Raw genomic sequence first — 12,915 nt, forward strand, 5'->3', positions numbered from 1 at the left:
TAGGGTTCAGCATCTTTCATGTGTTTATTGGCTGTTAGATTCCTTTTCTGTGAATTGCTTTCTCGTATCCTTTATCCATTTTTTGATTGAGCTACTTTTTTTATATTAATTTGGAGGTAATCTTTATAAACTCTAGATATTAATTCAAAATTAATTGTGTATTAACTTCTCCCCACCTAAGGTTGCTCATCATTTTATATTTTTTGACATATAGATATTTTTAAATATTAATGTAATCAAATGTATCAGTCTTCACAATTTGAGAGCTTTTTGTGCTTTATTTAAGAAATCCTTCCCACATGAGGTCGTGAAAGTTTTATTTTCTAGACATTTTAAAGTTTTATTATCACATTTGGGTTTTTATTTCCCTAAAGCTTATTTTTATTTTACTTTATTCTATTATTTTAGATTCAGGGGTACACGTGTGGTTTGTCACATGGGTATATTGTATGATGCTGAGGTTTGGGCGTCTATTGATCCTGTCACCCAAATAATGAACATAGTTCCTAATAGGAAGTTTTTCAACCCTTGCTGCCCTCCCTCCCTCCACCATTTTGGAGTCCCTTGTCTATTGTGCCCCTCTTTATGTCCATGAATACCCAATGCCTGAAGCTTATTTTTTGTTTGGTAAAATAAAATATAGGGACCTAATTTAGTTTTATTCTATATGCATATCCAATTAGTCCAACAACATTTACTGAATCTTCACCACTGGTTTAAAATGCTATCTGTCATACCAAGTTCCCACATATGTGGTTCTGTTTTGGGGCTTTCTTCGCTGTTTCGTTAATCAATTTATCCATCCCAGAGTGAACACCATATTCTATTTATTTTATAGCTTTATTATAAGTCTTGATATCTAATAGAGCTATTCCCCCTATTCTTTTTTTTTTGAGATAGGGTCTTACTCTGTCACCTAGGCTAGAGTGCAGTGGCATCTCAGCTCACTGCAACCTCAAGTGATTCTCGTGCCTCAGCCATCCAAGTGGTTGGGATTACAGGCGTGCACCACCAAGTCCAGCTAATTTTTTGTATTTTTAGTAGAGACGGGGTTTTGCCATGTTGGCCAGGCTGGTTTTGAACTCCTGGCCTCATGTGATCCACCCACTTCGGCCTCCCAAAGTGCTGGGATTACAGGTGTGAGCCATCGCACCCGGCTACCTATTCTTTTCTTTAAAATGATCTCGGCCATTCTCCCGTAGAAATTTTAAAATTAGCTCGTCAAGTTTAATTTAAAAACTTTCTTATGGTTTTCACTGAAGTTGCATTAGGTTTATAGAATAATTTGGGGAGAATCCAATAACTTAATTTTTTTATTTTTAAATTATTAATTTAAAAACTATTTTTTTTTTGAGACAGGGTCTTGCCGTATCACCCAGGCTGGAGTGCACTGGCACTCCATCATCATCATCATGATGCAGTGAGCATCATAGCTTACTGCAGCCTTGAATTCCTGTGCTCAAGTGATCCTTCCACCTGAACCTCCTGAGTAGCTGGGACTGCAGAGGCATGCCACAACAGCTGGCTAATTAAAAAAAAATTTTTTTTTTCTAGACACATTGTCTCACTGTATTGCAGGCTGGTCTCTAACCCCTGGCTTCAAGCAATCCTCCCACCTCAGCCTCCCAAAGTGCTGGGATTACAGGCATGAGTCACTGTACCTGGCCCCAATAACTTTATGATATTGCAGTTTTCCACTCATGAACATGATAAACCAGAGCTGGTTTTCAGTAGTTTATACCAGCAAGTCTGTATCAATTGTGAAATTATTAAAATACTTCTCGGTGGGGCAGGGTGGCTCATACCTGTTATCCCAGCACTTTGAGATGGTGTCCTTTGAGGCCAGGAGTTCGAGGCTGGAGTGAAGTGTGATCATGCCACTGCACTCCAGTCTGAGCAACAACAAAGTGAGACCCCGTCTCAAAGAAAAAAAAAATACTTCACTACTGGTTGGTAAATAGCCACTGCTCTAAGCCCATATTCTTTAATGTCTTAGAATAAATTTTGATAATGCATAAAGGTCATCTTTTGTTAGAGTCATTCCTATATGCCTTAGAATTTTTTGTTGCATTTGCAGGTGCATCTGTTTAAGAAATAAATGTTTTATAATGGTTGCTGATTTGTGAGACCATAATTTTGTATCTTGAACTTTTATATATCAACTTTGCTGAGCTGTTTTAATTTTGATAATTTTTCTGTAGATTCTCCTGGTTTTTCTAGATATATAAACACATTATCTATGAATTATTATTTCTTCCTTCCCCAATTCTCACCTTTTTTCCCTTATCTTACATGCTGGCTAAGACATAATATAGTGGTGAATAGAAGCAGTTATAGTAGTCAAGTTTATCTTTTTTTTTTTTTTTTTTGAGACAGGGTCTTGCTCTGTTGCCAAGGCTGGAGTGCAGTGACGGATCTGGGCTCACTGCAATCTCTGTCTCCTGGGTTCAAGCGATTCTCATGCCTCGACCTCCAGAATAGCTGGGATTACAGGCGCCCACCACCACAACCAGCTAATTTTTTGTATTTTTAGTAGAGACTGGGTTTCGCTATGTTGGCCAGGCTGGTCTCGGACTCCTGGCCTCATGCGATCCACCTGCCTTGGCCTCCCAAAGTGCTGGGGTTCCAGGCGTGAGCCACTGCACCTGGCCCCTCGAGTTTATCTTTATTCTTTATTTTTGAAAGAAATGCTTTTAGTGTTTCATCACAAAATGATGTTTACTATAGGTTTTTGGTAGATGAAGTTCCCTTCCTCATTGCTGTGGTAATGGAACCGTAATATGATTAACAGATAGACACCAACTGACACAGAGAATATAAAGTTTAATGACAAAGGAAAAAGAAACTTACAAAGATGGTTTCATAAAGCAGGAGATAATATATTACTCTCTCAGATACCAGTAGAACTTTCCAGGCCCTCCAAAGTTTCCCATGGAAATACAACTGTGGAGAGTACTACAAATGTATTACTTACTTTGTAATAAAAGCAAGTATTATACCATTTTAATAGAGGTTTTGTATCTCCTTGGCCCCAACTTCTGAAGAATCTTCTGTGCCTGCCAGCTCTCCAGGTGCAAATAACCAGTGCAAAACACCCTTGATGTTTTATTATTATTATTATTATTTCTGGGACAAATGAGTAAAGCAAAGGTCGGTTTTCCAGAAATATCCCTTCAGCAGATGCAGGCTTATCCCACCTCTCTGAGGTCCACTCCTTTCTCCTCTATTTCTAGATTACTAAGAATCGTTGCATGAATGTGCGTTAAATTTTATTTAGCTGTTCATATTTTCCCCTTTAATCTGATAATGTGGTAATCAAATTAATGGATTTTTTTTTTTTTTCTGAGACGGAGTTTCGCTCTTGTTCCCCAGGCTGGAGTGCAATGGCGCAACCTTGGCTCACCACAACCTCCGCCTCCCAGCTTCAGCTGATTCTCCTGCCTCAGCCTCCCGAGCAGCTGGGATTACAGGCATGCACCACCACGCCTGGCCAATTTTGTATTTTTAGTAGAGATGAGGTTTCTCCATGTTGGTCAGACTGGTGTTGAACTCCCGAAGTCAGGTGATCCGCCCACCTCGGCCTTCCAAAATGCTGGGATTACAGGTGTGAGCCACTGTGCCCAGCCTAATTAATGGATTTTTAATGCTAACTCATCCTTGGTTTAATTTTTTAATGCATGTTGAATTCATTTTGATATTTTATTTTGAATGTGTGGATCTATGTTTATAACTTAAATTGACCTATAATTTGCCTGTCTTATTCAATCCTTGTTTTGGTATGAAAGTTACATTAGCCTCATAAGATGAGCTGAAACATATCTTCCTTTTATAATATCTGAAAGAGTATTTAACAGTGGGATTTTATGTGGTAAAATTTACCTGTAGGCCGGGTGCTGGTGGTTCACGCCTGTAATCCCAGCATTTTGGGAGGCTGAGGTGGGTGGATCACCTGAGGTCAGGAGTTCCGAGACCAGCCTGGCCAACATGGTGAAACCCCATCTCTACTAAAAATACAAAAAATTAGCCGGACACGGTGGTACACACCTGTAATCCAAGCTACTCAGGAGGCTGAGGCAGCAGAATCACTTGAACCCGGGAGGCGGAGGTTGCAGTGAGCCGAGATTGCACCACTGCACTCCAGTCTGGACGGCAGAGCAAGACTCCATCTCAAAAACAAAAAACAAACTTACCTGTAAAACCATCTAGGCTTCTATGTATGGGTGTGTATTTGTATGTCTATGTGTGTTATTATAGATATGCTTTAAATTCATATTGGTTTGCTATAAGTCTTTTCACGTTTTTGAATTCTTCATGAGTAGTTTTGGATAAGTTATGTTTTTCTTAAAAATTGCCTGTTTTGTCAAAGTTCTAAAATTTGTTAACTTAAACATTTATACCTTAATGTCTGTTACATTTGTATTAATAGTTATGTTTTTTTACTGCTTTCTGGTTCCTAACTTTGTTTATTTGTGCCTTCTGTTTTTTCTTAACCATTCTTGCCAATAGTTTATCTATCTTAGTAGTCTTCATATAATCAGTTTTTGGTTTTGCCACTTATCTCTATTGTGTCTTTGTTTTTTATTGTATTAATTTTTGCTTTATATATGTAATTTAAATTATTTGTCTTCTAATTTACTTTTGTTTACATGTTCTTTTTCTAACTTCTTAAGTTGAACTCTTATCTCACTGATTTTCAATCTTCTTTTCTAATATAACCATTAAAGCTATGTATTTCTTCTTAAGTATTGTTTTAACTATTCCTCATGTTTTGAAATATCATTTTTTCTAAGTTTTTACTAATTTCCATAGATTTTTTACCCAGAGTTATTCAGAAGTCAAATTTCTGAATACATGAGGTTTTCTAAAAATTTGTTGCTATTGTTATTGATTTCTACTGTAATGTGTTCAGAGAAAATAATCTATGTAATATTTTTTGATATTGGTTAAGATTTGCTTTGTAGTCCAGTAGGTAATCAATATTTGTAATATTCCTTACATGTTTGAATAGGCTGGGTATGGTGGCTCACACCTGTAATCTCAGCACTTTGGGAGGCTGAGGTGGGAGGATCGCTTAAGCCCAGGAGTTGGAGACCAGCCTGGGCAACATAGTGACACCTCACCACTATTAAAAAAAAAAAAAAAAAAAGAAAAGAATGTGTATTTTTCTAATTGTTATGTGCAGAGTTGTAAAATTTTTCATCAGATCAAAGATATTAATAGAGTTGTTCAAATCTTCCGTATCCTTGTTAATTTGTTTCTGCTTGATTGATCAACTCCAGAGAGAGGTGGGTTAAAATCTCCTACAGTAATTATGGATTTGTCCATTTTTTCTTGTAAGACTGTCACATTTTGCTTTATTATTTGATGCTTTGTTATATGTTTAGAATTATCTTTTTGCAGTACAGGTCCTATAGCTAGTCTTATTCCTAGTTCATCCTGGTTCCTCAGTTCCAAATTTTGGCAAGTCTTTGGATGAGGACATAGTCCCAAGGAGGCTTAGGGTAATAAATGAGGGCTATTTTCATGCCTGACTATAATATACTATACCTTATTTGTAGTCTTAACGTGCATTACATAGCCCTGTTTTTAATGATATACTCAGCTTTGCTTATCTATATAAAGAATTACTCAGAGAGGGGTCAGAGAGCTTCTAGAGGTCTAATGTAACTTTCCCCCAACTAGATTTAACCTACAACCAACTAGTTTAAAACTCCATCTTTTGCCTTGATAAAACTGTTTTGAAGTTTATAGGCCTGCTCGCTCTCATTCTCTTTCTCCCTCTCTCTCTCTCTCTCTCTCTGCTAATTAACAGGATTCCAGTGATTTCTCTTGGGAATGCAAGTCCTCCTAATAAACAACTATTAGTAAAAGAATCTCAGAAAGATGAGAATATTTTCCCTCTTTCCTTATAGATACTTACAACGTACTGTTCTACAACTCAAAGCAAGTGCGATAAAAAGATAAATTGAGAACATGTTTGAAAACTGTCATTCTCGTCTCCTATCCAAAATTAAGATTTTAAATCTTTTTTCTTGAATATAAAAAAAGACTTGTTTGAAAATGTGCCATTCTATTTTCTCTTTACAAATGTTATTTGTAAAAAAAAAAAAACAAAAAACAAAAAACAAACAAGAATATGTGAACTTCAGACATTGTTGTTTCAGACATTGTTGTTTCAGACATTGTTGCTATATCCTATAAAATATAACCTGTAGCCTCTGCAATCTATCTGCCTTTCTAACCATTGCTTGCTTGATAAACTGTTACCTACAAAGACCATTTAAATTAACATCTCTGTTTTGCCAAAGATATATATATATTTGTAAGTTTGTTCTTGTTATTCAAAAAAGATTTGGATTTACCTCTTCTTCCCTCATTCATATAATCTCATGACTCCCTTTGGATTCCACAGAGTTTGAAAGATTTTGTTTTATTTAAATCAATACCTGCTGTAACTTTCCATCTCTTACTTTCAACCATTTTGTGTCCTTGTGCTTTAATTGTAACTGTGCAAACACCATATAGATGGATTCTTTTAAAAATCCAATCTGATATTCTCTGTTTTATAATTGGCAATATTAATATATAAATGCTGGTTGTGCATGCTGACATATTGAAATTGTTTTGTCATTTTAGTTTGTGCTTTCTATTTACCCTGCTTTGCTTCTTTTTCTCCCTTTCTGCCTTTTTGATAGTTTTAAATTTTTTTATTGACAGTTTTTAACTGATCATTTTCTTGTTCCCCTCTACTGGTTTGAAAATAATACTATTCTATTTCTATTACTTTATCACAAAAAATTATTAGCATATATATATATGCAATTTCTAATTCTATCCTCCATAAAAATTACAACTTGCTTTTTACATTTTTACTTCATTATCTCTCTAAGCTACATTCTGGGTAATTTGGGGGGATTTATCTTTCAATTCATAATTCTCTTTGGATTGTCTGATCTGCAATTTAACTCATCTATAGACTTCTAGATTTCAATGACCATATTTTTCATTTTCTAGAAGTTTTTTTTCAGCTCTTTCCAGCCTGTCTTGATATTACCTTATTTTTTCTCATATTTTTTATTCTTTCTTATGTTTAATTATTTAAACATACTTTATAGTCCCTGTTAGTTCTATTATTTGAAAGTTGTAGGAGTTTGGCTGTGATTGTATTCTGACTGCTATTAATGGTAGGTTACATTTTTTTTTTTTTTTTTTTTTTTTGAGATGGAGTCTCTCTCTGTCACCCAGGCTAGAGTGCAGTGGCGTGATCTCGGTTCACTGCAACCGCCGCCTCCCAGGTTCAAGCAATTCTCCTACCTCGGCCTCTGAGTAGCTACTAGGATTACAGGCATGTGCCACCACACCCAGCTAATTTTTGTATTTTTAGTAGAGACAGGGTTTCGCCATGTTGGCCAGACTGGTCTCGAACTCCTGACCTCAGGTGATCTGTCCACCTCAGCCTCCCAAAGTGCTGAGATTATAGGCATGGCCCAGGTTAATATTTTTAAATTTGGATTATGAATTCATCTTTAGGGGACTTCATCTGTGGGAATATTGTGAGGCCTGAATTGAGATGCATGCTGGAGAAGTTTTGTCTTTGTTTCTGCCAGGCTTCCTGGGGAATGTTAACAGCCTAAGGCATGTTAACACATAATTTCTGCCCTGAAAATTCCAGAATCATGGAGGTAGCACAAATTCAAATCCCTAAACCTCAAATTCAAGGCCAGCTGTGGCTCCTAATTCTTAAGAGAAATGGAATCTCATTTTTTTCCCTAAGTACAGACCCAAACTGACAAATATCCATGTCTTATCTTTCACTCTATACTTTCTCCCCAAACAATATGTTCTAAAACCAAAGCTTGTCTCTACGTCAATGACTCCCAGATCTTATATATCTTCATCCCAGATTCTCTCCTCTGAGTTCCAGACCCTACTACCCAACGGTGTATTTAAATATCTAAGGTATCACCGAAAAGTCAACTAGCCTAAGATCAATAAAATTCATGACTTTCCCATAAAAACTAGCCCCGTTCTAGTGTTTCCTGTCTCAGTAAATGGCATGCTTATCCATACTGTTGCACATGCCAGAAATCCAGGAGCCGTATTTGATATCTCTCTTCTCATTCCCCCTCCAACCCATTGCCAACCCCTCTCAATTTTACCTCTTAAGTATCTCTTAAATCTGCCCACTCTCTCCATCTCCACTGTTTTCAGACTAGTTGTTAAAGTTACCATCATCTCTAGCCTGGACTGCTGCAGTTTTCCCACATTTACTCTGAAAATTCTCCAATACATTCTCTGCACTATGACCACACTGAACTTATTCAAACACACATGTGGGTTGTTTTTCTTTTCTGCTTGAGATTCTCATTCACTGGCTTCGCATTCATGGCTTTCACATCCTTCATATGGTCTACTTACCCACCTTTTGGACCCAGCCTCGTAATGCTCTTCTCACCCTTACTTTCTGTGCTCCAGCCAAGAAACCTCAATTCTGTTGCTTGAAGCTACAACCCTCTTCCATCTTCCCACAGGGCTTTGGTACCTGCTGTTTCCTTTTTCTGGAATGCCAGTCCCCCTGTCCCCAATCTTGTTTAGTCAATACCTAACTCATCCTTCACTTCTTTGGTCTAACATCATTTCCTCAGTTCTCATCTCTTTCTTTCAAAGCCTTTCTGTTAGTTTATAACTATTCACTCATTACTGTGGTTATTTGCTTAATGTCTGTTTTCCCTATTACGCTACAAGTTTTGTGAGATCAGAGACCTTATCTAGTTTTGCTTATTACTATGTTCTGAGTAACTAACACAGCCCAGAACATAATGGTTAATAAATATTTCTTGAATAAATAAATCATCATTTAAAAAGAACTAAAAATATACATCTATTCCAAATAATCTAAAAGGAGAGAATAAGTTGATAGAGTTATGGATAAAACAAGTGACAGCTACATGAAGGATTTGTTATATTACTCTGTCTACTTTTCCATATGTTTGAAATTGTCCATAAAAAGATTATGCAACTTACTAAAAAAATTAAAATACCTTATTTGAGTCTTTGGATAAGTGGTGAACTTAACCTTAAAAATAAAATATTGTCCCTTTAGGATCAGACTGAAATATTTTTATTTAACTAAAAAGAAATTATACTTACCTGAAGATATTTCGGTAATGGTTAATTGGACCACTTAATGCTCCAGGCTGAGAAAAGACATAAATATAAGCTTCAAGATCCTCTGTTGTTAATTGGCATCCTTTTCTTCCAATGCCAGTGCTGTGACTGGTAAACAGATGTTTCAAAACCTAATTTAAGTGAGAAAACAATAATTAAAACTTTTTTGTTATCTAATAATAAGCTAAGTCTTTGGCTTTGGAAAGGGGATGGTGGTCATTGTGCGGTGACAACTCCTAATTTCTGCTCTAGCCAAGTTTGAGATCTCATTGTTTATACATATATATTCTATGCATTTCTGCTTTCCTGGCTTTATTTTTTCTATATTCTTCCCTTCTAATCCCCCCTGCACACTGCATTTTTATAAAAAGCATCCTGTCTTCTTGGTGCCTATTCATATTCTACAAGGCCCAGCTCAAGAGTTCCTTGGATAAATGACTAATTCCCCTTCTGGGCAGGAAATAAAAGATAAGCCCAGGGCATTGAGGAGGCAAGCTATCACTGACTAAAGGGATTATGTCAAAAAGCCACAAGAGCCAACCTGAAGGGATGCCTCATTTGATGCCTATTGTGGGATAATTTGGGCATCCAAAAGAATAATGACTCTAAGTGATTGGTATATATCAAATATATATTCATTACTCTAAAAGTTGTTTGTAAAAAGAAAAAGAATGAGCATATATCCTGCCATTCTTGTGTGAACTATATTTCAGAATAAATAGTAGATGTGGAAAAATTCTTTACAGCAGAATTTCAATTAAAAGCAGAAAGAATTATAAAATTAGAAAATAACCATTTTTCATACCCTAATGAAATAATGGGCCTAGGCTATGATCACTAATGTATACTAAAATTAATTTGGTGGAAGGATGTTAGGAAATTTTGGATAGGCTGACAACTCATGAGCCCACTGATCACTGTTAGTATTAGTAAAACTGGACCAAGTAGGTATCATGTACTTCCCTGATGGGATGCGTTAGGAAATACACAGCACCACCTATTAAGTATCCTTTTCAAATTAAAATTTAATCAAGCCTCTAGATCACCAATACCTATGAAGTAGGAAAAACAAGGGTTAGAGGAACAAGTTAAATACCACCATGATGAAGCAATCAGCCAAATCCAAAATATGGATCTTTCCTCAGGGCAAATTTCTTCAATAAATAAGTGATATTAAAAAAAATAAGAAAAAAAAGAAAGAAGGCACTATTATACATTTTAAAAGCCATAGCAACTAAATACAAGGTATAGACTTTGGTTCCTGATTCAAACAAATGAAGTATATCAAGACAGTTATGACAGTTAATGAAATTTGAATGGGTATTAAATGATATTAAGGAGTTGTCATTTATTCTGTTAGGTTTGATAGTGGCATTGGGTTTTTTTTTTTAAGTTCTTATCCCATCACAGTTATACACATAATTATTTACAGGTAAAATTATATTATACCTTTTAAAAATCCTCACCAATATCTAACACCATGATGGACATGTAAGAAGCATTTATGCCGGGAGTGATGGCTTATGCCTGTAATCCCAGCACTTTGGGAAGCCAAGGTGGGAGGATTGCTTGAGGCCAGGAGTTTCAGACCAGCCTGGGCAACATGGTAAAACCCAGTCTCTACAAAAAATACAAAAACTAGCGGGGCATGGTGGCACATGCCTGTAGTCCCAGCTACTTGGGAGGCTGATGTGAGAGGATTGCTTGAGCCTGGGAGGTTGAGGCTGCAGTGAGCTGCACTCCAGCCTGGGTGACAAAGCGAATTCCTGTCTCAAAAACAAAGCAAAACAAAAAAATAAAAATAAAAAAGAAGAATTTAATAAATTTCCAAGATACTTGCATATGACTACTGGTGTCAGTGTATGTGTGACACTAATATCTGAATGTTTACTTTGTTTAGGGCTTTTTTTTTTAACCCCGAAGTCTTCTACTTCTGCTGCTATTAAACCTGATATTTGTATTCCCTCATCTCCCTATGAGATGTTCTCTAAGAAGGGGTATGCCCACAGGGGCACAGTCTTAAAAAAATTTGGAGAACAGCCAGGTATTTAAATACATAAACAGAGACTATGAAAATAAACAAGACTATAGTTAAGTTCTTAAAACCATTTAAGTTATAATAATTTCATTTCATTTTTCATTATTCTTCTTAAACGTGGACTTTAAAATATTTTTCATTAATAATAATAATACATTATTGTTTGATTTGTTTGGCTTACCTTGAAATCATTTATTGAGAACATAAATTCTGGGAACCATGGTATTTGGAAGAAGTAATAATAACTGGATTTCAACAGCTGAGCAGGGTGTCGTAAAATATATTCTGAAATTAAAATGCCATGTTAGACCTTATCCAAGGGGTATAAATTACTTACTGTTAGAAGAACTTCTTTTTAGGACAATTTTACTTTAAGATGATCCCATAAAAGAATCCATAAGTAAGGCTTCTTTGGAACAATTTCTATGCTCTTATATCTTGAGTATTTCCGGTATTTCCAAAATTTATACCACTTTATTTTTTTTTTATTTTTTATTTTTTTGAGACAGAGTCTTGCTCTATTGCCCAGGCTGGAGTGCAATGGCGCGATCTCAGCTCACTATAATCTCTGCCTCCTGGGTTCAAGCGATTCTCCTGCCTCAGCTTCCTGAGTAGCTAGGATTATAGGTGCCCACCACTGAGCCCGGCTAATTTTTTGTATTTTTAGTAGAGGCAGCGTTTCGCCATGTTGGCCAGGCTGGTTTCGAACTCCTGACTCAGGTGATCTGCCCACCTCGGCCTCCCAAAGTGCTGGGATTACAGGCGTGAGCCACCACGCCTGGTCTTATACCACTTTAAATAAAAAGAAGGTTTCACTTTATGAAATCTTGACTCAAAAGGGAACAGGAAGCCCAAACAACGCTGCTTTTCCTCCAAGGTCATTATCAGTGACCTACTACTTTTCCTAGGAATACATGGTGATGTAATTTTCGGTTGTTTAAAAGATTTTCCTTACAAGTTGATTCAAATGGAATGCCTTGTTCATCTGGCCTCAAAAGGAACTGAAGTTTTTCCTATAAATTCATTGATGTATCTAGAAAACTCATTCATTCAATGAATATTTGACTATCTCCTGTGTGCCAAGGGATTTAGCAGTGAACAAGACAGAAAAGGTTCCCACAAACAATGAACTTACACAATAAATAAGTCCAAATGCTTACAAGATCACTTTAGAGAGCAATAATACCATAAAGAAAATAAAAGAAGTCAATCTGATTGACAGTGATGGCAGGGTGGAGTGGAGGGACTGCTACATAGTAGAAGTGGTCAAGAAGGCCTCTCTGGGATGTGATGTTTGCTGAATCCTGAATGGTTACAGGGAGTCAGCTGTGCAAAGATCTAGGGAGAACATCCAGGAACAGCAAGTAGATCCTGGGCTTGGTACATTCCAGACGCAGAAAGGCCTTTGTTGCTGGTGTATAATGAATGAGAAGAAGATGGTATATGAGTCAGAAAGAAAAGCAGAAGCCTGATCATGTAGGACCAGAATAGTAAGATTTTATTTTAAGTGCTTTGGGAAGACACTAAAGTTTTAAACTGGTGAGTTTATATATATATATTCATATATAATAAAAAAGTGTGTAAAGCCAGGCATGGTGGCTCATGCCTGTAATCCCAGTGCTTTGAGAGGCTGAGGGAGGAAAACTGCTCGAAGCCAAGGGTTTGAGACCAGCCTGGGCAACATAGCAAGATGCTGTCTCTACAAAAAA

At 36.5% G+C, this 12,915-nt stretch overlaps 1 protein-coding gene across 1 annotated transcript in view; it reads right to left on the minus strand.

Moving 5' to 3' along the window:
- Positions 1–12,915, minus strand: part of EPHX4 (epoxide hydrolase 4) — a 39,378-nt gene that overhangs the window by 4,663 nt on the left and 21,800 nt on the right. The window contains exons 5-6 of the mRNA XM_004026125.4: positions 11,388–11,491; positions 9,151–9,299 (exon numbers count right to left, since the gene is read on the minus strand). Coding sequence (XP_004026174.3) covers positions 9,151–9,299; positions 11,388–11,491 — 253 coding nt within the window. The remainder of the gene's footprint in view (positions 1–9,150; positions 9,300–11,387; positions 11,492–12,915) is intronic.

Source organism: Gorilla gorilla, chromosome 1 (genome assembly GCF_029281585.2).
Source record: "Gorilla gorilla gorilla isolate KB3781 chromosome 1, NHGRI_mGorGor1-v2.1_pri, whole genome shotgun sequence".
In the NCBI taxonomy this organism is placed as follows: Eukaryota; Metazoa; Chordata; class Mammalia; order Primates; family Hominidae; genus Gorilla; species Gorilla gorilla.